The sequence below is a fragment of the Lissotriton helveticus genome, chromosome 2_1 (assembly GCF_964261635.1).
Source record: "Lissotriton helveticus chromosome 2_1, aLisHel1.1, whole genome shotgun sequence".
Taxonomy (NCBI): Eukaryota; Metazoa; Chordata; class Amphibia; order Caudata; family Salamandridae; genus Lissotriton; species Lissotriton helveticus.
In genome coordinates this window covers 98,755,050-98,780,482 of record NC_136059.1, presented here as the reverse complement: position 1 = coordinate 98,780,482, position 25,433 = coordinate 98,755,050, and the positions used below count along the sequence as shown (strand labels likewise).

Genomic DNA, 25,433 nt, shown 5'->3' with positions numbered 1-25,433 from the left:
GGATAGCTCAGCAGCAGCAGGTCGAGGTGATGGTCGCAGGCAGCAGTTGTTGGATAGCATAGCAGCAGCAGGTCTAGGTGATGGTCGCAGGCAGCAGTGGCTTGAAGCACTGAATGTGTGCTGCAGAAATTCACACATATATAGAGCCCTGAGCTCATATCAGTGGCACACGTCTGCAGCAATTGGTTTTCCCTGGATGCCTCATTCAAAAAGAGCCAATGACTGGCCCGGGTGTGGTGGTGCACGGCTTCCTCTATTTTTGAATGCGCATACGCGCCCCGCGTTACCTGTTTCCATTGGCTACATGTGCACGGACCGTCACAGTCACACATCGGCAACCGCATGTGCGCGCTTCCGCGGCGGTGCATCATTTGAAAAAAATCAATCACTGGCGTCGCTATGGCGGTGCACGCATTCCGCGGGGGCGGTGCAGGCTAACACATACTTTTGAATATGTAATTCAAAATGGCAGTTGATACCCCCCCTTACAGTCACATTGCAGCACCCACCGCAGCCCGCCGATCCTGGCCGGTCACCCACTGCCGGTCCTGGCCGGTCACCCACCGCCGGGTGCTGGCCGGTCACCCACCGCCGGGTGCTGGTGGTGGGTGACCGGCCTGTGCATTGAGGTCACCATAGCATGGATGGGCCTGGCCGGTCACCCACCGCCGGGTGCTGGCGGTGGGTGACCGGCCTGTGCATTGAGGTCACCATGGCATGGATAGGCCTGGCCGGTCACCCACCGCCGGTCCTGGCTGGGCACCCACCGCCGGTCCTGGCCGTTCACTCACCGCCGGTCCTGGCCGGTCACCCACCGCCAGGTGCTGGCCGGTCACCCACCGCCGGGTGCTGGCGGTGGGTGACCGGCCTGTGCATTGAGGTCACCATGGCATGGATAGGCCTGGCCGGTCACCCACCGCCGGTCCTGGTCGGGCACCCACCGCCGGTCCTGGCCGGGCACCCACCGCCGGTCCTGGCCGGTCACCCACCGCCGGGTGCTGGCCGGTCACCCACCGCCGGGTGCTGGCGGTGTCTGACCGGCCTGTGCATTGAGGTCACCATGGCATGGATGGGCCTGGCCGGTCACCCACCACCGGTCCTGGCCGGGCACCCACCGCTAGCACCCGGCGGTGGGTGACCGGCCAGCACCCGGCGGTGGGTGAACGGCCAGGACTGCCGGTGGATGACCGGCCAGGCCCATCCATGCCATGGTGACCTCAATGCACAGGCCGGTCACCCACCGCCAGCACCTGGCGGTGGGTGACCGGCCAGCACCCAACGGTGGGTGACCGGCCAGGACCAGCGGTGGGTGACCGGCCAGGACCGGCCGTGGGTGCCCAGCCAGGACCGGCGGTGGGTGGATGGCCAGGACCGGCGGTGGGTGACCGGCCAGGCCCAACCATGCCATGGTGACCTCAATACACAGGCCGGTCACCCACCGCCAGCACCCGGCGGTGGGTGACCGGCCAGGACCGGCGGAGGGTGACCGGCCAGGACTGGCGGTGGGTGACCGGCCAGGACCGGCGGTGGGTGAACGGCCAGGACCGGCGGTCCGCGGTGGGTGCTGCAATGTGACTGTAAGGGGGGTATCAACTGCCATTTTGTCATTCAAATTCAAAAGTATGTTTTAGACTGCACCGCCCCCGCGGAATGCGTGCACCGCCATAGCGACACCACTGAGTGATCATTGATGCACCGTCGCGGTAGTACGCACATGCGTTTTGCGGGGTATGACCGTGATGGTCCTTGACCATACAGCATATGGCATGCACAATAGCAGGATCAACGATCAACTTGTGTGTAGGTGGAAGGCATCCACACATGACGTATGTACACACACTGCATGTTTCCGCAAACATGTAATGTTGATAGTTGTACATGTGTGTTAGGACATGTCCAGAATGCTGCAAGAATTATGATGTCAAGTCAATGGCCCGTGGCCACGTGTGTCTTTCATGTTCATTTTTTGCATGTGTGTTTATACTATTGACCTTGCCAGTGGTTAACAAAGGCTATTGATGTGCACCCAAGTTGCGTAAGATGTGCATGGCGACGTGTTGACGTCTTGGTTTTGCCGACACACGTTTCCATTTGTACACATCTACACAGTACATCAAGGGTGTCTAACCACATTCAGAAGCTGTTGTGAGTGTGTGGTTTGTGTGTGCAAGTAACAATGATGGGCGTATACATGCATTCTACATATGCGTATGTGTGTTGCCTGTTGTGTGCCCATGCATGTCATGTGAGGATGCCCAGCATTGTAGGTGGGGTCATGGGTGCATGAAGACAAGGAGGATGTGTTCCATGTTCGTGTTGTGTGTGCACGTGCATGTGTGTCTGTGGTGACGCTTGTCCACATTTGGGCCCTCAGTAATGTGCTGTTTGCAGTTATTTCTACATGTGTGGACGTTACATTGGAAATGTTTGCACACATGATGGTGTTTGTGCGTGAACATTGTGTGTGTAGTTATCTGTATTGCATTAATTATTTCTCACGTCACACATATAATCATTGTCTACAACATGTCTTATTTGCATTGTGTTGGTCAACATGTGATAGTGTTGCACAGCTATGCGTTGTTGGCCAATTGACATCTGGTCCCATCTACTCCCACACAGGAGGGCTCCAAATGTGCATCGACCATACACTGTGCTGGAGGACATGGTTGACGAGGAGGTGATCCGCAAATTCTGGCTTGATCGACGGAGATTGCTGGAGCTTGTAGCCCAATTGTCACCTCATCTGCAGCCACGCAGAACATATCCAGGAGCTATTACACCCACAGCAAAGGTGATGGCGGCACTTCACTTCTTTGCAACTGGCACTTTCCAGTACACAGTTGGACATGCCGGAGGGGTGTCACAATCCATGTTCAGCATGGTACTGCAGGATGTTCTGAATGCCATGATGCTTTACAAGGATGATTACATCCATTTTCCACGGCCAGCAGAGTTGGCAGCAGTCAAAGGGGACTTCTATGCCCTGGCCCAGATACCACACGTAGTGGGTTCCATTGATGGCACACATATTGGTCTCATTCCACCCCAGGCACGTGAACCTGTATATCGCAATAGAAAGCACTACCATTCGATCAACGTGCAAGTGGTGTGCCTGGCTGACAACATCATCTCACATGTGTGTGCCCGATTTCCAGGCTCTGCACATGACTCACACATCCTGCGGAGCAGCATTGTCCCCCAACTGATGGCTAATCTGCGTCCAGAACGTGCGTGGCTTGTAGGTGAGTATGCTGTGAGGACAATTGTGTTGTATGTGTGGCATTGCCACCAATCCTGGTAATGATATTTGTGTATGTCATCCCCCCACCTAGGCAACACTGCGTACCCAAACCGGCCCTGGCTGCTGAGCCCCATACAGAATCCTACTACCCCTGGTGAAATGCGTTAAAATGATGCACATGGGAGGACACGTTGAGTGGTGGAACGTACTTTTGGACGGCTGAAGTCTAGGTTTCGCTGCCTGGATAAAACCGGAGGGGCCCTGCCATACTCACCAGCCAAAGTATGCAAAATCGTGATTGCCTGCTGCATGCTCCACAACCTGGCCTTGCACAATAACATTGAACTGATCATGGACCCTGAAGACCAACAGATTGCTCCGCCTCCCAACCCACCCATGTCCACTGATGAGGATAGTGGTGAGGAAGAAGGTGTGGACCAGAGGCGTCAGCTCATTGATCGCTATTTTCCTTGAATGTGAGTAACTACATCTTGTGCAGCTAGACAATGCGTGATGTATGTTTGCTGGTGGAGTGTTGATGTGGTGTGTCTATGCTGCCTGTTCTGGTATGTTCTGTTAGCAAATGTGTGTGGTAGATGGTGTACATGCTAAGCTCCCTGATGTGTGTCCTGTGAGCCACTTAATTGGTGATGAGTGTGGTTTGTGGGATGTTGCAGTACAGTGTGTTGGGATGGGTGCGAATCACTTTCCTGACCTGTGTTTGTTGTTCTCTCATTATCCCTAGGTCACTCCCACTGAGGCATGATTCTCAACAACATTGATCCCTGCACCTGGTAACGACAAATTCTAAGACAATCATGTGATTAAAACATGGAGGTCACACAGCATTGAGTGTTTACGTGGTGTTTATTAACAGGTTGTGGATTGATGTTGGTGCATATTTACAATTAGGTGTTGGGGGGAAGTGAGAGTTGAAGGTCATGGCAGATGAAAACACCGTGGGGACACCACATTGTGTGATGTCCACCTAGTCCAACAGACGTGTGCCAATGCTTGGCATTGTGGGACAGGATAGTTGGCAGGGTGAATGGCAGGCTCAAGGATGTGTAAAGTCAGTTGCGGCCCCTCTTAGAGCGGGTAGTAGAGGTATTTCCACTGCTCTCAGCTGGATCCAGCCTCGGACGGCCGTCTTGGAGCCGGAGCGGAGACAGCTGTGGGGGCAGGTTGGTCAGGGGCCACCTCCCTGTCCGTGGGCTCAGGTGTGGGTGGCGGTGGTGTTGGTGACCTGTCCCGCTGGGCACTTGGGTGAGGGGGTGGTAGTGTGGCGCGGGATAACCAATCCCTCCACAGAGCAGTTTGCTGGCCCATGAGGTCCACACTTTGGCCAATTCGAGTGTCAATGGACCGCAGCAGCTGGCTGCTCTCTTGCGAGTCTTGGTGGGCCCGATCGGACTGTGCCTGCGACCGCTCATAGGAGGCATGGACTCTGGCGATGGCTTCCAGGGTCTCGGCCCCAGGATGGGGTGGGTGTCCTTCACCACCTCGCCTAACAACTGCACTCCTGGTTGTGAGCTGTGGCCTCACCTGTGTCCTATCCCGTCCACTCTCCCTGCTTGCCTGGGATGTCGATGGGCCATCATCGGGCGATGGTCCAGGCAGGGTGGCACAGGCAGGAGTGGTGGTGGTGGTGGTATTGGCTGCACAGCTCACAATGGCAGGTGTTGCTGTAGTGACACAGGCCAAGGTGGTGGAGGCAGCGATGTCCTGGGAGCCTGACGGCCCTGGGAGTCTGCTTGTTCCCGCATCGTCCTCTGCACCCGAGCTGTCAATGGGATCATCCCCAGAGAGTCCATGCTGTGAGGGGGGCGACTGGTGCTGGCGGTTGCTGCTTTCGCCGGTCAAGTTGCGATCACCTGAGGGACAAGAATTTCAGAATCAATGCTGTGGACATGACATGTTTTTGGTACCAACATTACAAATCACTATGTAATCAGGACATAGTTGTTGTTGTCATCATGTTGTTCTGGTTGACAGTACAGGCCAATCTGGTGGCGTGGAGGTGGGAAGGCAATACTTGGATATGTGTGGTCCGGTCCTGCTATTGGATGTTCCCCCTGTGCAGATGTCTAACTACCTGTCACTTTGCAGAAGGAGATGCAGTGGTCAGCAAATGGTGTGATGACTCAATCTTGCTCTGGGATAAGACATGGGGGCCTGTGGGGAGTTGTAGTGCTGGTCTCTCACACACCCCACCCACCTCTCACACACCCCCCACCACCCTCCCTGTGGACATGGGGGCCTGTTGGGAGTTGTAGTGCTGGTCTCTCACATACCCCAACCCCCACCACCATCCCTATGGACATGGGGGCCTGTGGGGAGTTGTAGTGCTGGTCTCTCACACACCCCACACACCTCCCTCACACCCCCCACCACCCTCCCTGTGGACATGGGGGCCTGTTGGGAGTTGTAGTGCAGGTCTCACACACCCCCACCCCCACCACCCTCCCGGTGGACATGGGGGCCTGTTGGGAGTTGTAGTGCAGGTCTCACACACCCCAACCCCCACCACTCTCCCTGTGGACATGGGGGCCTGTTGGGAGTTGTAGTGCTGGTCTCTCACACACCCCAACCCCCACTACCCTCCCTGTGGACATGGGGGCCTGTTGGGAGTTGTAGTGCTGGTCTCTCACACACCCCAAACCCCACCACCCTCCCTGTGGACATGGGGGCCTGTTGGGAGTTGTGGTGCTGGCTGCTTTGACAAAATGCAAGCCTGGGAACGTAGGAGGCAACATTTGTGTTTGGTCATGGTGGGTGCATTTGAGCCCAGGACTTCACATTTGGGTAACTATGTGGCCCACATGCATGGATTGGGGCCAGGGAGATGTGTCTTGGTAGTTGTGCAAGGCAGACCATGGCAGTGTGATGGTGGTCATTGGTTTGTACTTACCAGCCTCTAGTCCCTCTTCGATTCCTTCCAGGCTCTCAGGGTGCAGTATGCCCAGCACCTTCTCCTCCCATTCTGCATATGGTATGGGCTCCGGGGGAGTGCCGCCGCCAGTGTGGTGTGCCCGCAGGTGGTTCTTTGCCCTGATGCCTTTGACCCTTGTCTTGAGGTCGTGCCACTGCCTCTGGATCTCGTGTTTGGTGCGTGGCATGGTCCCTGACGCATTCACTCTGGTCACTATCCTGTCCCACATGTTGTTTTTGGTTGCCAAGGTGGTCTGCTGGAATAGGGTACCGAAGAGATGTGGTTTGACACAGATGATTTCATCCACCATGACCTTCAACTCACTGTTTGTGAACTTGGGATTTTTCTTTGGTGCCATGGTGTGTGATGTGCAAGGTGTTGGTGGGGTGGGGTGGGATGTGCAGGTGTGTGGTGTGTAGGGATGGTGTTGTGGGTGTTTGTGTGGTGGGTGTGTTTGTATGCAGGTTGTATGTGTGTTTTTGTGTGTCTGCTGTTAGCGGTATTCTGCCTCTTGCTTGCAGCTATGTTGTGATGCAAAGGATTGTGGTTGTGGGAGGGATCCATTTTATACTCTGTGTGGTGGTTGTGTCCCAATGGTTGTTGCCAGTCAGGTGTTCTGTGGGTGTGGTGGCTTGGGTGCATTTTTCGGTGCTTGGGGGGGTGTCATTGGGGCGTGTAGTTGCTGGGGGTGGGTGTTTCAGGTGGGTGTGTGTCCTGTTTAGTGTGTTTTCTATTTACTTCCGTCTGCCATTTTGAAATCGGTTTGAAGCCAGGGATGGTGTTCGTGTGGTCCTTCCGCAGTCATGCTCCGTTTGTCGATGCATTGTTTGCGCAGCCGTAGAGGAAGGTGGTGAGTTCCGTTGGAATGGCGGCGTTATCCTAATCGCGCGGCCGGAGCCTCCGCAGGTATGGTGGCGGTTGTGCCTGTTCCCGCGGTCATGTTCGTCCGCGGCGGAGGGTGTTTTTTTGGTACTGTCCGCTTGCGGCGGTCTTTGATGTGCTCCGTCCGCCGCGGATGGTGTTTGATGTGATCCGTCCGCCGCGGTCGTAGTTTCTTGACATTATTATCCTAATCGCAACCGCGGATTATCTGCGGTGCGGTCGGGAGTGTTTTTGCCGCGTCCATGGCGAACGGGACACATTTCCGTCCGCAATCCTAATGAGCCCCTAAGTTGTGAGTGTAGGTCAATTCTGAAGATGTCATTACGTAGCTGGTCTAAAATGGAGATTTTAATGGGGTCTTTATAAACGATAGCTAATCCCCCCCACCCTGTGGGGCCTATCCAAATTTTTATTGTGATAGCCATCAGGAAGCGCCACTGCAATGGCAGTATTGGAGCAGGGTTTAGTCCAGTTTTCAGTCAGAAACCCAATATGAGGGAGAGTGGAGGAGAGCAGGTCCCAAATATTGACTGCATGTTTGGGCAAAGATCTAACATTGGCCAGGAAACAATTCCAGCCTCCGTTGTTGTGGTGGAGGGTAGGTGGGGGATCTTCCGTTCACAAGTGCAGTGTGGTTGTTTTGTTAGTCTGAGACTGTGTGGACAACATACTCTGGAATCTGCAAGTCCTGCATGAGAAAGGTCCTACGCCTGCCGGTGTGGTGCATGCCGTGTTTACTGGATGTTTAGAAAAATAGTTGTCTCTAATCCTTTCCAATTCATGGCTAGATTAAATGAGAGGGGCGCCAACACTATTTGCTAGATTAGAAGACAAACCGGCAGGGGTTCTGGCTCCTGGCGACGTCCAGGTGCGGACGGGCGCAGGCGGGCTTGCTTTAGGTGAGCCAGCGGCGTGCCCGCTGGGCGCATCCGCTGCGTGTCGAGCCAGGCGTCTGTTTTTATAGAAAGGCAGGCAGCTGAACTGCTAACCTCAACTCTAGTATCCGGTGGAAGTGCTCCTAGGTCACTTCCGGTTGGTGTCAACTGCCTCCATACAATCGGAACAATCCGCGATGGAACAGGAGGCACCCAACTATTAGTAACGTGTGCAGGTGAGGAAAGTAAGTAACATAAAACTGTGAAGAATAGAATTTGAAAGCATTCAAGCACAATTGAATATCAAATTTAGAGGAGCCCTTTGCCAGGCGCACCCAGAGCTGCTTGAAAGTAGAGAGTCGCCACACCTCACGCCCATTAAAACTAAGTGGATCGCAAATGTTCTAAAACTTGGGTTGTGGTTCTAAAAAGTTTGGGAAGCACTGGTCTAGACAAAAGTAACTGTAATTTATTACAAATCTGGCTTGTGTACTCATGACATATGGAAACAAAGCATACAATGTAAACATAGTTGTAGGATTAATCAGTGGCATAGCATGGCAGCTGATTCGGTTGTACTTTATTCTAATTTTACGCATTGTAGCTATCAATGGTGCAGAGGGCGCAGTGGCACCAGGGGCGAATGGCCACAACGTGCTTGCACCCGGGCCCATGACACACTGGTTACAACACTGGTTTAAAACACGAAACTGGCACATTTGAAATAAATACTAATTTTGTTGCATAGGCTACGTGCCCTAAACAGTACAGGGGCAGATTTACAAGCCCCCAGCGCCTCTCTTACGCCGCCGTTGCATCACTTTTGTGATGCAGCGGTGGCGCAAAAGATGCGCCATGGTGCGGGGTATTTACAACGTGACGCATCTCCCAGATGCGTCATGTTGTAAAGCCCTGCGCCAGAAGGAGGCGTTGCATCACAGGGGGGGGGGGCGTTCCGGCGCAGGAACGCCTCCTAAAAGTGGCTGAGTGAAATCTACAACATTTCACTCAGTCACTTTTGGGCCCATGCTGAGTCAAAACCCTACGCCTGCTTGAAGCAGGAGTAAGGATTGACGCAGCATTGTGGAGATAGGGCCCCCAGAGCATTGCTGGAGCTGCGTCGCGCTTGCGACGCAGCTCCAGCAATGCGCTGCTTTTACGGCACAGATGCGTGACGCATCTGTACCGTTTTTGCCCCATTGTGCGCCGCATTGTAAATGTGGTACAAAAGGGGGTGGTGATGGACGGAGCATCCGAACCAATCAAACACTCACACCCAGTCAAAAGATCTGGGTTGAATCCATCACCGTTCTCTAGCCCACTCTGCCACCCCAGTTCAGACATGGCTATATGCAAATCAGTCTGACCCTGTGCCTCATGGGAACAGTCCAGCCCGAACTGCCAAGCCATGCCTTCCCTGGACCGGAAACAAGCTTCCGAGGACCGGTTTCTGGCATTTCAGCCGTCTTCAGCCAGGCTTGCTTGAATCCAGTGGCAAAGTGAGCAAGGGACTCACGTCTGAGCATACCCTGCCACACTATTCAGATGCTCCGTCCATCACCACCCCCTTTTGTACCGCATTGTAAATGTGGCGCATCCAGGGTGGCGGAGCTGCGGCGCACAATTACTGGTGCATCCCTGCTGATATGCAGGGATGCGCCAGAGTTATTGTAAATCTGCCCCTACATTTCTAAAGAAGATCGAAGGAAGTACAGAGGGATTTTACTTCACACAAATTCTAAAACGGAGTTCACTTAAAACAGGAAATTATTTGCCACTTCAAAAACCTTAGCTGCTGCCAAGCCTGAATGACAGTCAGTCCATAATTTACGGAAATGCAGATGTTAGGCAGGTGGGGTAACAATCTACTCTTCTGTAATTACGCCTCCCCTATAATTTCTTGATTGGCACGTGACCTATTTTAAAAGTAATTTGAAAATAATGGAATGTGAGCGAGACTACAATTCCCATGCGCCCCTCGCACTTCCTGCACACTGACGCGGCTCATGAACAGTTGCCATGGAGATATCAAACAATATGGATTCATGCTGCCTGCAGCAGATAGCTGCGTCTATCGAGTGAGCCTGTCACCGGGGGACCAGGGGATTTTCATTGAACTTATTTTCATTTAACTTTGCTCCTTGTTGTGCATGGCTAGCATAAGGTATTTTGTTTATATTATCAACATTATTTACAAACTCGGCCCGTAAGACACTTTTCGCGGATTGTAGCGCCTCGAACGCTAGAATGTCAGCCCAGTTCGATGAGGAAACGCTGCACGACCTGTACGCCTGGGTCGACGACATCCCTCTGTCGCGACCGAAGAAGAACATCGCGAGGGACTTCAGCGACGGAGGTCTGTACAACCCTTTATAACTATCCGGAGCTGAAAAACACGCTGCTTTTAGTGAGAGGGGAAATCTAAAATACTCATCTGTAACTGCTGCTTCACACTTATTTTTGGTATATCTGGTCCTCGCGTTTGTTAGATGAACAGTGGCTGTCTTTTGGCACTACCTGAAATATGTATTATTAATATGTAATATTAATACATATGTTAGGTAGTGCTAAAAGACAGTCACTATTCATCTGACAAAATATCTGCGCAACAGTTAATACAGTATTCAGTTAACTTTGTAATACAGTAATATTTGTTGCGCAGTTATTTTCTGTGCCTGCCCCGCCCCCTTTTTATGCCTGTGAATTGTGAGGTTAGATCCAGTTACATCACTGTTGAATGAAGAGTAATTTAACACCTTGTTGTTGCGACCTTCGTCTCTGGTGGCGCAGTGGACTAATACGTCCACTGCAGCGGCCAATTTTTGACCTCATGGTCACAGGTTCATATCCCGGAGGGTCATCAGCCTTTCATCCATCTGAGGTCGATAAAATGACATCTGTTATTCAGTGCCAAGATGCCTTCAGGTGAACGTGCTTTACAAATCCACATGTTACTCGAATTCACTGGTATTGTGTGCGCGTTGTGTCCCATTGATGTCTACAGACGGTGCTAGAAACTTTTGGAAAAAATATAAGGTATATATAAATATGTAGGGGGTAGAAGTGGTGTCAGGCAGGATGTCACGTTGGCATGGAAGTCTTACCAAACTTACATACCTACGGGCTCTCGTGTGAACAATGCCCCAATGCCTGACACTCAAGGCACTCACAAAGAATGGAATTTGGTACACTTGACTTAGCACACCTGCCAAGGTAAACAAACACAGGGAGGGGGGGGAGGGGTCAGTGAGACTTTAAGTCTGTGGGGACTTTATAGCCAGATCTACCCCCTCCCACTCTCCCTTCCAACCCCACCCGCACCTCTTTGGAGATAGACGGTGAGTGTGTAGCAGGGTTCAATTAACAACACAGTTAGAAGCTAAACAATCCGAGTTTTAATAAATAAGAGCAAAGGTACTTCCTGTAGAAAAACAGAGAAGAATGTTCTGGAAGCTAATGATCTATTTGGGCGGTTTGGGTTAAATATACAACAAAACGTTCAAAAGCAGCAATAAAAATAAAACCTGTTTGGAATCGCAAGCCACTAACCACTTGCATATCAGTCTGCATTACACACAGACTGTTATTGTAAGTGTCCACTAGAGGGCGAATGCGCACCAAGAGAAATCAGCAGAAGTCGGAGTGGCTGGGATAAAGTCAGTCACCTTGGTAGATGCAGGCTGTTTTGTCTGTGGAGATGCTTTGGGCTTCCCAGACAGAGGTCGTAGTGGGCGTAGTTTAAATGCTTCAGCCGAGGAAGTGTAAGGCAGTGTGCAACGGAAGGCGGGCAGGAGGCTACACAATAAACAAGCCTTCTTGCCAGGGTGCCTGTACACCTGAAAAAAATGCAAATATACACAACTGGTCAATCTGCAAATGTAAAGGGTGCCTGGAAGCTGTACTTGCTTTAATTGAAGGAATCACTTGAAGCTTTGTGATGACAAAGAATTATTCTTTTTGAGTGGTAGTGCGAGGGGGTTTCCAGCTGAGCTGTGAAGTGTGTGCTTTAAAGTTCTATAAAAAAAAAAGCACTATGTGTATTCTGGGTATTACTAAAGTCTATATTTTGGTAGCACCATTTTATCCTAAATCTTTTTGCACATTTTGTAGCAACTGTAGCAATATACTGTGTGAAATGCAAGTTTTAAATCATGACTTACTTGTTTACAGTGCTTTCTGTCACAGGCTGATACCTCGTAGCACAAAAAATATGCAAGTCAATGTTTTCCACTGCACCAACCAAGATTCAGTTCTGTGGCTCTCTGGTTACACACACACACATCTGCAGTGCATTAACTACTAGAGTGCATTTCCCACTGATTACTAACAACTTTTTATATTTTTTCATTTATGCTGTGTGTTATTTTATATGTAGTTAACCAAAGGCGAAAGACCAAAAAACGTTAAGGAAATGCTGTTTTTAGCAACACCTTTGACCCCGTTCCAAACCTTACTGATATCGCCCCCACCGCAAGCAGCATCATAGTTCCCATACTTTTTGTTAAGAAGCAAAAATGTGTACTGTAATTGGTGTATTGGTGTTACACAAGAGAGCAGGCCCGGACTGGCCGTTGCGGGCACTGGGCAATCCCCCGGTGCGCCGCAAGGGTGGGGGCCGGTTTTGGGCCCCTGGGGCCATTTTTGTTACAGAGCAAACGGCCCTGTAACGAAATCGACCGAAAACCGACCCTGGCAAAGAGCGCGGTCGCACCCCCAACCCCCCCTCGGGGTGGGGGAGCCGGCCGAGCACTTTGCCAGGGCCGGTTTTGGTTTCCAGTCTGGCCCTGCAAGAGAGAGTGGTTGGTGGTCCCCTTGGAGGACATTTACACAAGGATTCCTTTTTGTGGGTGTGCGATGAAGACACTGACTGGCTCTCTGGAACCAGCCTGGAGTCACACAACATATGCAAACAGATAAGAAACACACCCATTCATGGCCTGGCACCTTTTACACATGTTACATGTGTTACAGGAATACTGTTCTGGGTCAGGGTATCACCTGCGATACTCACGCCGTGTCTCATGTGAGGAACCCAACGCTGTGTAAACAGCATATTGGAAACAAAAATGAAGTGGAACCAAACATCGTGTCAAGAATATTGAGGTCAAATATATTGTGAAGGTAATTTTCTATAGGTAAGCAAAGTTTAACTATAGATAACTACACATATATGTACCTTGGTGATTTATAGATCTTCATGGTACTTAGGTATGGATTTAAGAATAGTAAATCTATACTTACCTATTTACACTTACCTTCTCGATATTTTGGTCCTTAATATCTTTGACACAATATTCTGTCCACACTCTATTTTTGTTTCCGAAGTTGTGTCAGTGAGCCAGTGTCAAGGCTGCCCTGTCTTCTGCTTCATAAAACATTCCTAAACACACCCCTGGTGTAGGAGAAAGAGGACGGTAACTTTGTGGCTGGACAGCACAGTTCCTGTGGGCCTTTAGAGATGGGTGACTCTGCCATTCTCTCTCTAACAAGCTACACCAGGATTAGGCTGTGAAGAATACTACCCCAAGATCCCATCTCTACAGGATGCCAGGCAGATCTCCAGGGAACTGGCCAGCCCCATGTAGGAACACTTACTAACCTTAGACGATGGAAGGAGACTAACTAGTTCACAGACCCACTCAAAGGGTTGGAAGATGTGTTGTGGCCCTCCATGCCAACCCATCTAGGTACAATCTCCTCATCGGTTCTGGTCCAATCTGTCACTTGGAGAAGCCAATACTGAAAAGGGGAACAATCGTCGGTGACTCAGTCGGGATATAATGTTCAACTTATCAACTCTGTGGCTTCATCAGTGGCCTATCCCATCCCAAAGGGATCCTTCCCTGCAAGGGTCCAGTCATGTAGAGTTCAAAGCATTCCCCTCCTAAGAGGCCTAAACACGCTCTAGCACGGATGTATGACATTACAACACATGCTTTTACAACGCATGCCATTACGACGCAACTTTTACAACACAAGTCGTTACAACGACTTGCGTTGGGGGGCGCTGGATAGTGAATAGTTTAATTTACTATTCCAACTCCAGTCCCCGTGGATAGTAGGGAAGGTGTTGGATAGTAATTAAACTATTCCCTATCCTAGAGCGCCCTCCAGCGCAAGTCATTGTAATGACTTGCGTTGTAATAGTTGCGTCGTAATGGTAGTGCGTTGTAAAAGTCGTGTTGTAAAGGATGTTTCCCCTCTAGCACACCTCAATTGAGAAACTCGATCTCTCAAAATATTTGGGCTTAGGCAGACTACAGGATTGCCGATACAATCCACCTGGTTAATCACAAATTTAGGGCCAGATTCGTCAAATAGTAATGTCGCCCTTGCACTATGAAATGGGGCACAAGGACAACACAACTACTAAGTTAGAGTTATCAGGCCACGCAATGCTGCCTTGTGTGGCCTTGCGGGGCTTGATAAAGCTAGAGTAACGCAACGCAGCGCAAATCATTGCATTCATTACTCCGCCCCAGCGAGGAGTTTCATGAGTGGGGCATGGGTGTTCCCACACATCCACCCATGGATTTTGGCGCATTCCCGGATTTACTATCAGTTGTAAAACTGGGAATGCGTCAAAATGCTACGCCTCCCCAGGTGAGGTGTAACGAGGATAATTATCTTTATTTCTCCTCGTTACTTCCGCTTTCTGTGCTTGCTGCGTTCTGCAGCACACAAAGAAAGAGGAAAATGCGTCAGAGGATTGTTTTTGTGCAGGAAGATGTCCCTCGTATTTATGATTCACTCATCTGGCTACCGGGGATAACGGAGTGGCCTTGCAGACACTGCCGGCCACCATTGGAAGACCCCCTTCTTCCGTCTCTGTGCTAGTGCTCTACACCTGTGAATGTTTCTACCGCTCATCGACTGGGTTCTTCTCGAGATCCCACAGGCACACTACAAGTCAAGAGCTGGAAAACCCCTCTTGGTCCAAGGACCACATTTATGTGTTGTGTGCCCTGTAAGTACCTGCCCTTGACCACGACACCTATTTTTTTTGCAGTTTTATACAGTGCAAACTCGGCCCGAAGGTGTTGGTGCAATATACATGAGCACTAGTTACATTACACAAGGATACATTCATTTTTGGTAGGCACAGAGAGATTAAGTGATTTGCCCAGAATCACAGGATGTTGAGCCGAAGCAGTGACTCCAGCCTGAATCCTGTGTTTCAAAGTCAGCAGCTCTGCCCTTACACCACATCCTCTGCTTCTGTAGCTCCAGCAGTGAAAGTTCAGAAGCTGTTGTTCTACACAGCACATTAATAAGAGATGGGTTACACATTTCAGCTCACTGCAGATGGGTACACAGATACGGCTTGTGCCACAGGGAGGAGGCTGGGCCTGTGAGCCTTGACATTTACTGCTTTCTTTGCTGTGTGCATTATTGAGTGAGGTGCCCAGTGCAGCCCTGCATTTTTAACCTAGTACTAGAACATCAAGTTTCAGCGGTGACAATACACAAGTGACCGCTCTCCCCTGCACTTGCTTAATTGATCTGTTATGTTATGTTATGTTATATATTCTTATATAGCGCGCAGCTGCCCCAGCTAAGGGGCGTCCCGGCGCTTCTAAGAGAGGCAGAAAAGTCGGCCACAGCAGATGGAATAATGTTTTAATAACATAACAAAGCAGTCTAGTGGAAAAGATGAGTCTTGACGGCCTTCCTAAATAACAGAAGGTCATTTAAGTTGCGAATTTGGGGTGGAAGGGCGTTCCAGAGTTTTGCCGAGAGATACCGGAAGGAGCGTCCTCCCATCCGAGCTAGCTTTATACGAGGGACCACTACTAGGTTCTGGCCTTCTGAACGTAGTGTCCGCCGAGGAATGTACGCGGTCAAGAGGGGATAGAGCATGGGTGGCGAGGCGGTTTTTAAGATTTTAAATACAAGGCATAAAGTCTTAAATTGGATCCTCTTCTCCACCGGGAGCTAGTGGAGTTTGGTGAGGGTGCTCACAACCGCGTGACAGCGGGGGAGCCCGGTCAAGGCTCTAGCCGCTGCATTTTGCACACTTTCCAGCCTTCCCCTCTCCGCCTGATTGACCCCCAAAAATAGGGAGTTCGCATAGTCCAGCCGCGAAAGAATGGCAGACTGTACCACGAGCTGTCGAGTGCGGGGATCAACGAACTTTAAAATCGGCTTCAGGTTCCAAAGGATCCCAAAACACGTGGCGGCAATCATTTTAGTGTGATGGATAAAATTAAGAGATGAATCAATCCAAACTCCAAGATTGTTTACCTAACTTTTAGGCTCAGGGGGATTGCCGAGAATCTCAGGCCACCAATTGTCTCCCCATGCCTTGGCCTCCTTACCTACCAGCAAGACTTCGGTCTTGCCAGCATTTAGCTGGAGGTAGTTAGCTGTCATCCAGTTGGTTACTGCTGTTAGGCCCCAGTTAAAGTTCTGCGCGTTTAGTCCGGACTCGTCACTCAACAGCACCACTAACTGAGTGTCGTCCGCGTATGAGACTATTGATAGCTCCCATTGTTTGGCGACCTCCGCCAGTGGTTGGACGTATATATTGAATAACGTCGGACTGAGCGCAGATCCCTGAGGCACTCCCTGTTCGATTAAACGTTCTTTGGAAAGGAACGGAGGGCTGGAGACCCGAAGGGATCTTCCAGTCAGGAATGCCTTGAACCAGTCTAGAGCCTGCCCCATAATCCCTGCCTCCTCCAACCGAAGTAGCAGAACCTCGTGTGAAACCGTATCGAAGGCAGCACTGAGATCTCATAGAATCAATGCTACCGTCTGGCCGGAGTCCAGAATGGTCCGAAGGTGTTTCGCCACACTCAGGAGTGCCTTTTCGGTGCTATGGCCCGCACGGAAGCCATGCTGGGAGGCGTCCAGAGTGCTATTGGAGCTAAGGAATTTTGTCAGGATGCTATTGACGTGGGACTCGGCCACCTTGGCAGGCCAAGGGAGCAGTGAAATGGGCCTGAAATTCTCGGGCATAGTGGGGTCCAGTGTAGATTTTTTAATAATGGGGGATACCCACGCCTGCTTCCATCTGGTGGGTATTGTGGCCATTGTAAATGAAGAATTTATAATATCTAGAAGGGGGTTAAGCACCAGCCTATCTGCTGCTCTGAATTGCGCGGGTTTAAGAGGGTCCGCAGCTGAGCCCGATTTGATTTTCCCAGAGAGTTTGAAAAATTCCTCTTAGCTTAGGTCAGGTATGTTCATGAGTTTGTGAGTTTAAAAAAAAAAAAAAAAAAAAATTTAACTTTATTCGATTTGTTTGATAAAATCATAAAAGCATACAAGTACATTTCATACAACAAATTTAAAAAGATTACCCCAACGAAGTTTTTGTGAGATTCTATGAAACAGTTTTCCAGTTAAAAAAGATTCAATAATGAAATTGCAGCAATTAACCTCATGTAAAAACATAAGAAAAGGTTAAAACATGTACAAGTTACATCATGGAATTTCTATATTTCATTACTGAAATTAAAAAACGTGAAACAACAAAGATGACATACGCCTCATCTAACAAAAGTAATTTAAGGTAAGCGTCTTTGCATGTTCTTAAGCCCCATTGTTTTAAAAGAGGTAATAAATACAATTTCCTTGGGGCAGAATACAGGTTGCAAAAGAACATAATATGAATATTACTTTGTGATGAGTGATCGTCGCATGGGCAAATGAGGTTTGGGGCAGTCCAATCATTTTGTTTAGGGAGGGTGACCATACGAAAGAAGGTACCTAGGCGCAGCCTGGTGAGAAGCATACGAGGGTAAGGTGCCGTTTCCGTCCTGAGATACAATTGCAAACCTTCGGTGGGAGTAATTCTTTGGTAACTCAGGATAGTGTTTTTGAGTCGCACTGCATCCCATCTGAGTCCCTCCAAGTGGGCAAGTAAAAGTTTTTTAAGAGACGACCTGGACAGATTTTCAAGGGACTCTGGGTCATCATAATATTCCGGACAGCCAACCTGGGCAAACATCAACCGGACGTGTCGCAACCATTTAATTTTGGCTGCGGCATCCAAGCTCATGCAATCCCTGATTAGTTCTCTGTTAAGTTGGCATTCCCTAGTGGACCAAATTTTGTGCCAGAGCAAGCATGGTGATAGCTTTATAAGGTCGCTAAGGTATTTGAGGCCAATCTCAATGTGAGTAATGAAGATTGAAGTAGATTTGCTCACCCCCAATAAGTAGCGGATAAAGTGATTTTCGCAAATTTGGAGGGAGGACACATCTTCAAAGCCCCATAAGCCTGCTCCATAGGTGACTGTCGCTATACACTTTGCTTGGTAAATCTGTATCATCTCGGCAGTCGGTTTGCCCCCAATTTTTGCTGCAAAAGTTCTCAGGGCACCAATAGCACGGGTAAAGGCAAGCCTCCTAGCCGTTACTGCATGTTTCCAGGCTCCTTTTCTCTCAAAAACGACACCCAGATAGCAAAAAGTGTCTGTAGTCTCGATTTTTTGCTCGTCAAGGTATATCGAGCATTGTGGCCTTATACTCTTTAGGGTGCACGGCATGGAGAAAGTTTTTGAGATGTTCACTTTCAAATTTCTTTTCCCCATGTAGGACGAAAATTCTGTTACCGCTCTCTGCAACCCTACCCTAGTCCTAGACATAATAGCCGCGTCATCGGCATATAATAGGATGGGAACAGGCCTACCATTGATAGCTGGGTAGTCATTCTGGAGATTTGTTAGGTCTTCTACAACTGAATTAATATAAAAACTAAATAGAAGGGGCGCGAGTATGCACCCTTGCCTAACCCCTCTATTTATAGGGAATTTCTGTGTGCACTGCCCCTGGGTCCCAAACCTAACCCTTGCACCAGCCTCTCTGTAAAGTTCTTTGATAAAAACCACTATTGTGGGATCCACCCCAATGTTCTCCAAAGTTGACCAAAGCTGCCGATGATCAACACAATCAAAAGCTGAGCTAAGGTCAACAAATGTAACAAAAAGATCCCCTTTTTTAGCCTCAGAGTATTTGGACATTAGTAAGGACAGATTTAGGCATTGCTCTTGGGTTCCCAGTCCCTTTCGGAATCCATATTGGAGTTCCGAAATAACCTTATGTTCTACCTCCCAATGCTGGATCCTCTTTAGAACGATCCTTCCTGCAATTTTCATGAGGCCGTCTAATAAGGATATGGGACGGTAGCAGGCCGGGTCGTCCCTGTTTCCCTTTTTGAAAATGGGAACTACAATGGCATCTGACCAGGTCTTAATTAAGCCGCATTTATTTCCCATATTCAAAACGTTCGTTAAAAGCGGGGCCCAAAATTCCAAGTTTGTTTTGTAGGCATCCACTGGTGTGTGATCCGGACCAGGAGCTTTCCCTGAAGGACATTCCCTGATTGCACTATCAACCTCTAGGATGGTGAAGACCAAGTCAATTGGGTATGACGAGGGTAGGGGATCACTTTGCTGGAAGTCCCGCATGGGTTTCTTCGGTGTTAAAAGTGCCTTTTCTTGATTCGTGCTGTTCCCCTGTCTATCAGTGTAGAGTTTCCCGTAATGTTCAACCCAAAGCTCTGCTGTAATTGCTACATCTATGCAGTTATCAGTATGCTTTGGGTTGTATACTGATCTAATCACTTTCCAGAAAAGGTTGGTGTCTTTATTCCTGGCAGCTTCTCCCAGTGCTTCCCAGGCCTCCTTTTTTATGGTTGCTTTCCTGAGGTTAATTTCTCTCTTGTATTCTCGTCTAGCCTCAGAGATTTGGGGCCTATTTTTCGGGACGGTGTTCAAAACTTTCTTCAAGTTCTTTAGGGCGGCTGTGCACCTAGAATCAAACCACCTGGATGCACGTCTCCCCTTCCTGTTATGGCTCTTGGTTAAAACCCCTTTTATGTATTCCTGTATATTGGCGAAAGCTGCCATAATCGCCTTAGGTTCCGCGTCTACTTCTAAGCATACAAATATGTCTTCAAGGCAGGATGAGATTAATTTGTGGAAGAAAATGCTGGGGTTTAAATTCTCCCACTTTACCACATATCCATTTATCTTTGCTAAGGAAACCTCGAATGGATATTGTGGGCCACTAGGTTCCTTTAATTTCTCCACTAAGAGCCTAACCCCAAAGGTAATAGGGTAATGATCACTCATTGGATCTTTCCCTATCTCCCAAGAGGTTATAAAGTTGGGCGCGGTGGGGGATATCAGTGCAAAGTCGATTGTGGATTCACAACCTCTTCCATTATATGTTGGGGCAAAGGGCACTGGGGGAGAGCATGCCTGATTAACGAAAGTGAGGTCAAAGGCAAACATAATACTGTTAAGGAGACACCCCAATTTGGTGTGTGCGAAGTGAAAAGGACCGTCCTCCTCACGATCTGCAAGGCCGCACAAACCTAACTCAGAAAGTGGGCAGACTGCACAATTAAAATCTCCCACCCAGATAATTGTATGGTCTCCCGCATTTTGATCTCTTGCTTTATGGATGCGACTAAGCATTTTGTTTAAGATGAATTCCATCTCGTTAAGTGGCATATTATTATAGAAATTCACCAGTAAAACCTTTTGTGTAGAGCCCCATTTAAAAGAAAGAATTTGAAAGTATTGGTTTGAGTGGAAGTTATACACTTTTATGTCCCCCACATTCGAAACGTATATACACAGACCCCCTTTATTGCGGCCCTGAGTGGCAGGAACAGCAGGTGTATGGAACGTACGGTACCCCAGGATATGCCTTTGTTCCACCAGCCAGGTTTCTTGCAGGCAAAGTATGCTATGCTTGTGAACCGTCTCCAACCAGAGTGGATGCTTGATCTTATTGCCTAGTCCTGCTACATTCCAGGACAAAAGTGAATGTTTCGGTTCGCTATCTACCTGATGTATGTGGCCCTCACTCTCTATTAACTCTACCTGATCTTGAAAATGTGCCCTGTCTAGGTGTTGTATAACTTGCACAGGGGACGGGTACTGGACAGGGGTGGGTGGAACCACCATCGAATGGGTCAGGTGCTTGGCTATGGGTGGTGATGAGTGGCTATTAGTGGTAATCATTACGTGGTTCTGATCGCTTGATCGGGGTGTTTGATCTACTGTTCCCAGTCAGTCCACCTGATCTAAGCATCCAAACCTATTCATGGTATGTATACCTTCCCACCCATCATTGGCGTTTTGCCATCCCTGCATCTGGCCCTTCCGTCTGTGATTGTGGATAGTGGTCCAAGTCCCAGGGTACTCTACTAGCTGTTTTGGAGGGTAGAAAAAGGTTAGGGGTTTGGTGACAATGATCTGTTCAGTCACATATTGGTCCCATGTGGAAATGAGGTGGGCTGTATGAGGGTCTGCAAAAGACACCACGATACAGTCTCCTGATATCGATTTGTGGGTACGGCCCACCCAAGGGACTCTCCTGACCATTAGTATCCTGCTCCTATTAGGGAAAGGAATCTGCCTATTATTATTAAACCAGTGGATCACTTTATTTTTTAAGGACCACTGGGTTTCAACAATATCCAGGGCAAGTGGTGGTACCCCTGCCAGGATAACCACATAGGGCCCAGCCTCAGGGGGAAGATCAATGTAACCTCCGCGGAAGTTCTGGTAATTCGGGTGTAAATTTGGTGTGCACCCTAGGAGGGGAGTGATGGGATTATTCGCCTTCTGCTCGGCTCTGGGAGGGGGTTTGGGCTGAAGAAGTTTAATAGGGGGTTTTTCCTCAGTTTTTGGGGGGTTGGCCGCAACATTTGCCAGCGTCCTCGGTTTGGGGATCGGGGTCGGCTTGGATGACGGGGGTAGAACGGGTGCAGGAAGAGTCAAGGGGGCTGAAGAAGCCTCCTTAGGCGCTGTAGCTGTTTTAGTGCCAGTGTTAGAGGCTGGAACAGGTTGGATGTCGGACTTTCTAACCAGGGGTTGGCTATCGTTGATATGGGGATGTGCGGCTTCCAGCTGTTTTAAGCTAAGCGTGGCCAGGGATACTAACGTTTTATCCATCTCGAGTAAGTGACTCTCAATGCGTGACAGTCTGAGTTCAAACGGTGTCAGTAGTTGTTTTAAGGTGACCCAGACTGTCTGAAGAAAATCTTCATCATCACCCGCTTTGTCCTCGTTCCTAGCTATCTCGTTTAATCCTCCCAGTGTTGGATTTTCTGCTGGGGTAATGGGATTTTCTACCACAGGAGCCATAGTGAGGTTACTTTTCCCCCCTATTTGGTGGATAGCTGGGGGTAATGTTGGTTTATGGTCCCCTACATTGGGTAATCGTCTTCTATGGTTGAAAAACTGCTGCCTTGCAACTTTAGCTTTTTTACGAGCATAGGCAGATTTTACATTGTTTTTCTTTCTCGGTGCTTGGCGACCTGGGTTTGTACTTTTTGGTACAGAAAAAGAGGGAGCAGTTATAACCGGGAGGGTGAAGGGGTTTCCCTGATCAATAGATGGGTCACTTTCTCTAGGTTGGACAGTCATGGGGGAGAAAATAAATGAAGAATCTAATGCTGGAGGAGAGGGAGGAAAGGGGGAATGATGGACATCGGCAGAGATCAATAAAGGAGGCGGACGTTCCACCCGTTGGGGAGATGCAGCAGACGCGATATTTCCCAAGGAGGATTTTTTAGAGTTAGCAAATGTTTGGGAAAGTCTGCGTGCAGCATCTAACTCAATGGAGACCCTCTTCTGCATTTTTAAGATTTCGGCATCTATTGCCAAGTTTGTTTTTACGAGGAAAGTGTCCAAGGTGCCTTTTGGCTTGGTTAGACCCAGCGCGGTCTTGCTGCGACTCCCCCGGGTACACATAATAGTGGCAGTTTTCTATATTCTATATGGTACTCACTAGAGTCAATGCCCAGGGACGATCACCTTGCGAAGAGCCAAGGGGGGTGGGCCAGGCCAGTCCTCTCTGTCCTCGAATGGCCTCAAACGGTCCCGCCCTTGTCCCGGGCTTCTCCCGCGCGCTCCCGCGCAGCGGGGATGACGCTCCTCTTTTGTTGCTAGCTGATAGGCCTCTGGGGGCGGAGCCGGCAGGGAGAGCAGCCCAGATGACCACGGGCACGCGGGGGCTCCTGGAACTTGGAGTCCCCCGCTGTAGCTCGCAGCCCCGCCGGACACAAAGCCCACACACCTGAAAGCCCTGCAGGCTGCTCCTTGCCGCGAAGCGGGACCCGCGAAGCGGGTCCGGCGAGAGGCAGCGGCGGGAGCAGGCAACAGGCAGCGCAGGCAGCACCGACCGCCCTCAGCTCCCTCCTGGACAATGGAGCAGTAGGTCCGTGGTTGTGGAAAAAGAAATCCGCTGGATCTGAAGAGGGACGCCGCTTTATTCGTCCTGGTGGAGGCGGAGCCGGCAGGGAGAGCAGCCCAGATGACCACGGGCACGCGGGGGCTCCTGGAACTTGGAGTCCCCCGCTGTAGCTCGCAGCCCCGCCGGACACAAAGCCCACACACCTGAAAGCCCTGCAGGCTGCTCCTTGCCGCGAAGCGGGACCCGCGAAGCGGGTCCGGCGAGAGGCAGCGGCGGGAGCAGGCAACAGGCAGCGCAGGCAGCACCGACCGCCCTCAGCTCCCTCCTGGACAATGGAGCAGTAGGTCCGTGGTTGTGGAAAAAGAAATCCACAGTTTGGTACAGTGGTAGAAGAAGTAACACATGGTGTGGCTGGAAAAGAGTCATATATCTTCCGCACTTTATCTATGAAAAAGGAGGCCAGATTCTCACAGTGAGTATAGGAGGCAGTTGTCTCCTTGACAGCTTTTTTAGCGCTGAGATCCTTTAAAATTTTTTAAATCGTTTTAGAAGGATTCTGACTAATACTAATCTCGTTGGCATAGTATGCAGCTCGCGACCTACAGATGTTTCTATGATAGTTTTTTTGGACGAGAATGTATTGGGTCTTGAGCACAGGGTTGTAGGTCTTTCTCCATTTGCGCTCAGCAACTTTGCATTCTTTCCTGAGGATGGTAAGCGCCTCGTTACACCAAGGGCTGGATTCATGGGAACGAGCCCTGATCCAGTCTATCGGGATCAGTGCATCTAGAGCCTGGGTAATCCAATTACAAAAATTCTCATAACCCTGTTCAGTGTTGTCGCCGACTTTGGGAGGGACATCTTTAAGCAACGCATAGAAGTCTTCGAGTCGTAGCTTCCGCCGAGGGCGCATCAGCACCCGTTGGGCCTGGCTCGTGTTAGGTGTGCCGTGAATAGGTACCGACATGATCACTAGCATATGGTCGGTCCAGGGCATTGGAATAGGTACCTCTACCGACGCACCCTCTAGGTTAGATAAAATGGGGTCTAAAAGATGGCCTACTCTGTGAGTAGGGCCTCTAACTAGCTGGTCGAGTTGGAATGCGGCAAGATCTGCTAGTAGGCCCCATATCTTTTTATCCATTATGAGGTCGAAATGGATGTTTAGATCCCCGAAGATGTTAAAATTAGCTGTTCCAATTACCAAAGAGCAGACAGTTTCAAGGAGAGCTTTGATGAAGCTGCTATCCTGTCCCGGGGGTCTATATATCAAGATCCCCGATAAGGTTAAATGGGGATTTATCTTGATGTTATAGCGAGCACATTTGCTTCCCTCGATGTCCAATTTAGTGAACAGGCATGAGTATTGAGTTTTAGCCATCACCGCGATACCTCCACCCCTAGATTGCCTATTCAGCAGGTGGGTAGAATATCCTGCTGGAGTGGGTAAGTTGATGACAGAGTTCATGTCCTCTTGCAACCAGGTCTCCGTGAGGAACAAGATGTCTAAAGAGTGTTTCTTGAGTAATTCATGAACTTCCATGTGATGTTTTGCCAAAGATCTAATATTAAGCTGTGCTACCAGAATTTGTTGTTGAGGGCAGGTGGTCGTCAGAGACTGAAGTGTCATAGGTTTAGGAAGGGTATGTCCACAGGTACATTTTGAGCATCCCCTCAGATGTTGTAAGGATATCCTTGTACATGAGGCTGATGACATATTAAGACCCAATAGAACATCCCTAGTATAGACAATACTATCCCTCCCCTCCCGGCCAGGATCCCTGGCGAGAGGCGACATACTGGCGCGGACGGGCGCAGACGGGCTTGTCTTGGGAGCGTCTTCGGCTCGTTGAGAGCGCGCCCGCTGCGGGCGTCTGCTGCGCGCATGGGATGACATCCTTTTAGCTTCTAAGGGCCCGTCTGACTGGTGCAGGATGCACAGCGGAAGTCTAGTCACTTCAGGTGTGTTCCTGTGCTCGACTTCCCTCCACAACAAACTGACCAAGTCAGCGGTGGACTGGGGAAGCGATGGTGAGTGATTTAAAAAATATCGGCAAGTGAAACATACAAGTTTAAAAATTACAGATGCCACACTGCTTGGTCACAAAAAATACAATCAAAGCGCTGCGCGCGTCTCCTTACTCTCATTCAGCTTGGAGAGCGGGCTTCTGCTGCTTTATATAGTGCCGGGCCCCTGACTGGTGCAGGATGCACAGCGGAAGTCTAGTCACTTCCGGTGTGTTCCTGTGCTCGACTTCCCTCCACAACAAACTGACCAAGTCAGCGGTGGACCGGAAGGGTGAGTACGACCACTCCTGTGCCCTCTACATGTTCTTACG

At 49.8% G+C, this 25,433-nt stretch overlaps 1 protein-coding gene across 1 annotated transcript in view; it reads left to right on the top strand.

The window, feature by feature from the left end:
- Window positions 1-10,060: 10,060 nt before the first annotated feature.
- The window catches only part of SPEF1 (sperm flagellar and cilia associated 1), an 82,410-nt gene continuing 67,037 nt past the window's right edge, over window positions 10,061-25,433 (top strand). The window contains exon 1 of the mRNA XM_078677196.1: window positions 10,061-10,289. Within this exon, the coding sequence (XP_078533322.1) occupies window positions 10,181-10,289 (109 nt within the window). The 5' untranslated portion in view covers window positions 10,061-10,180. The remainder of the gene's footprint in view (window positions 10,290-25,433) is intronic.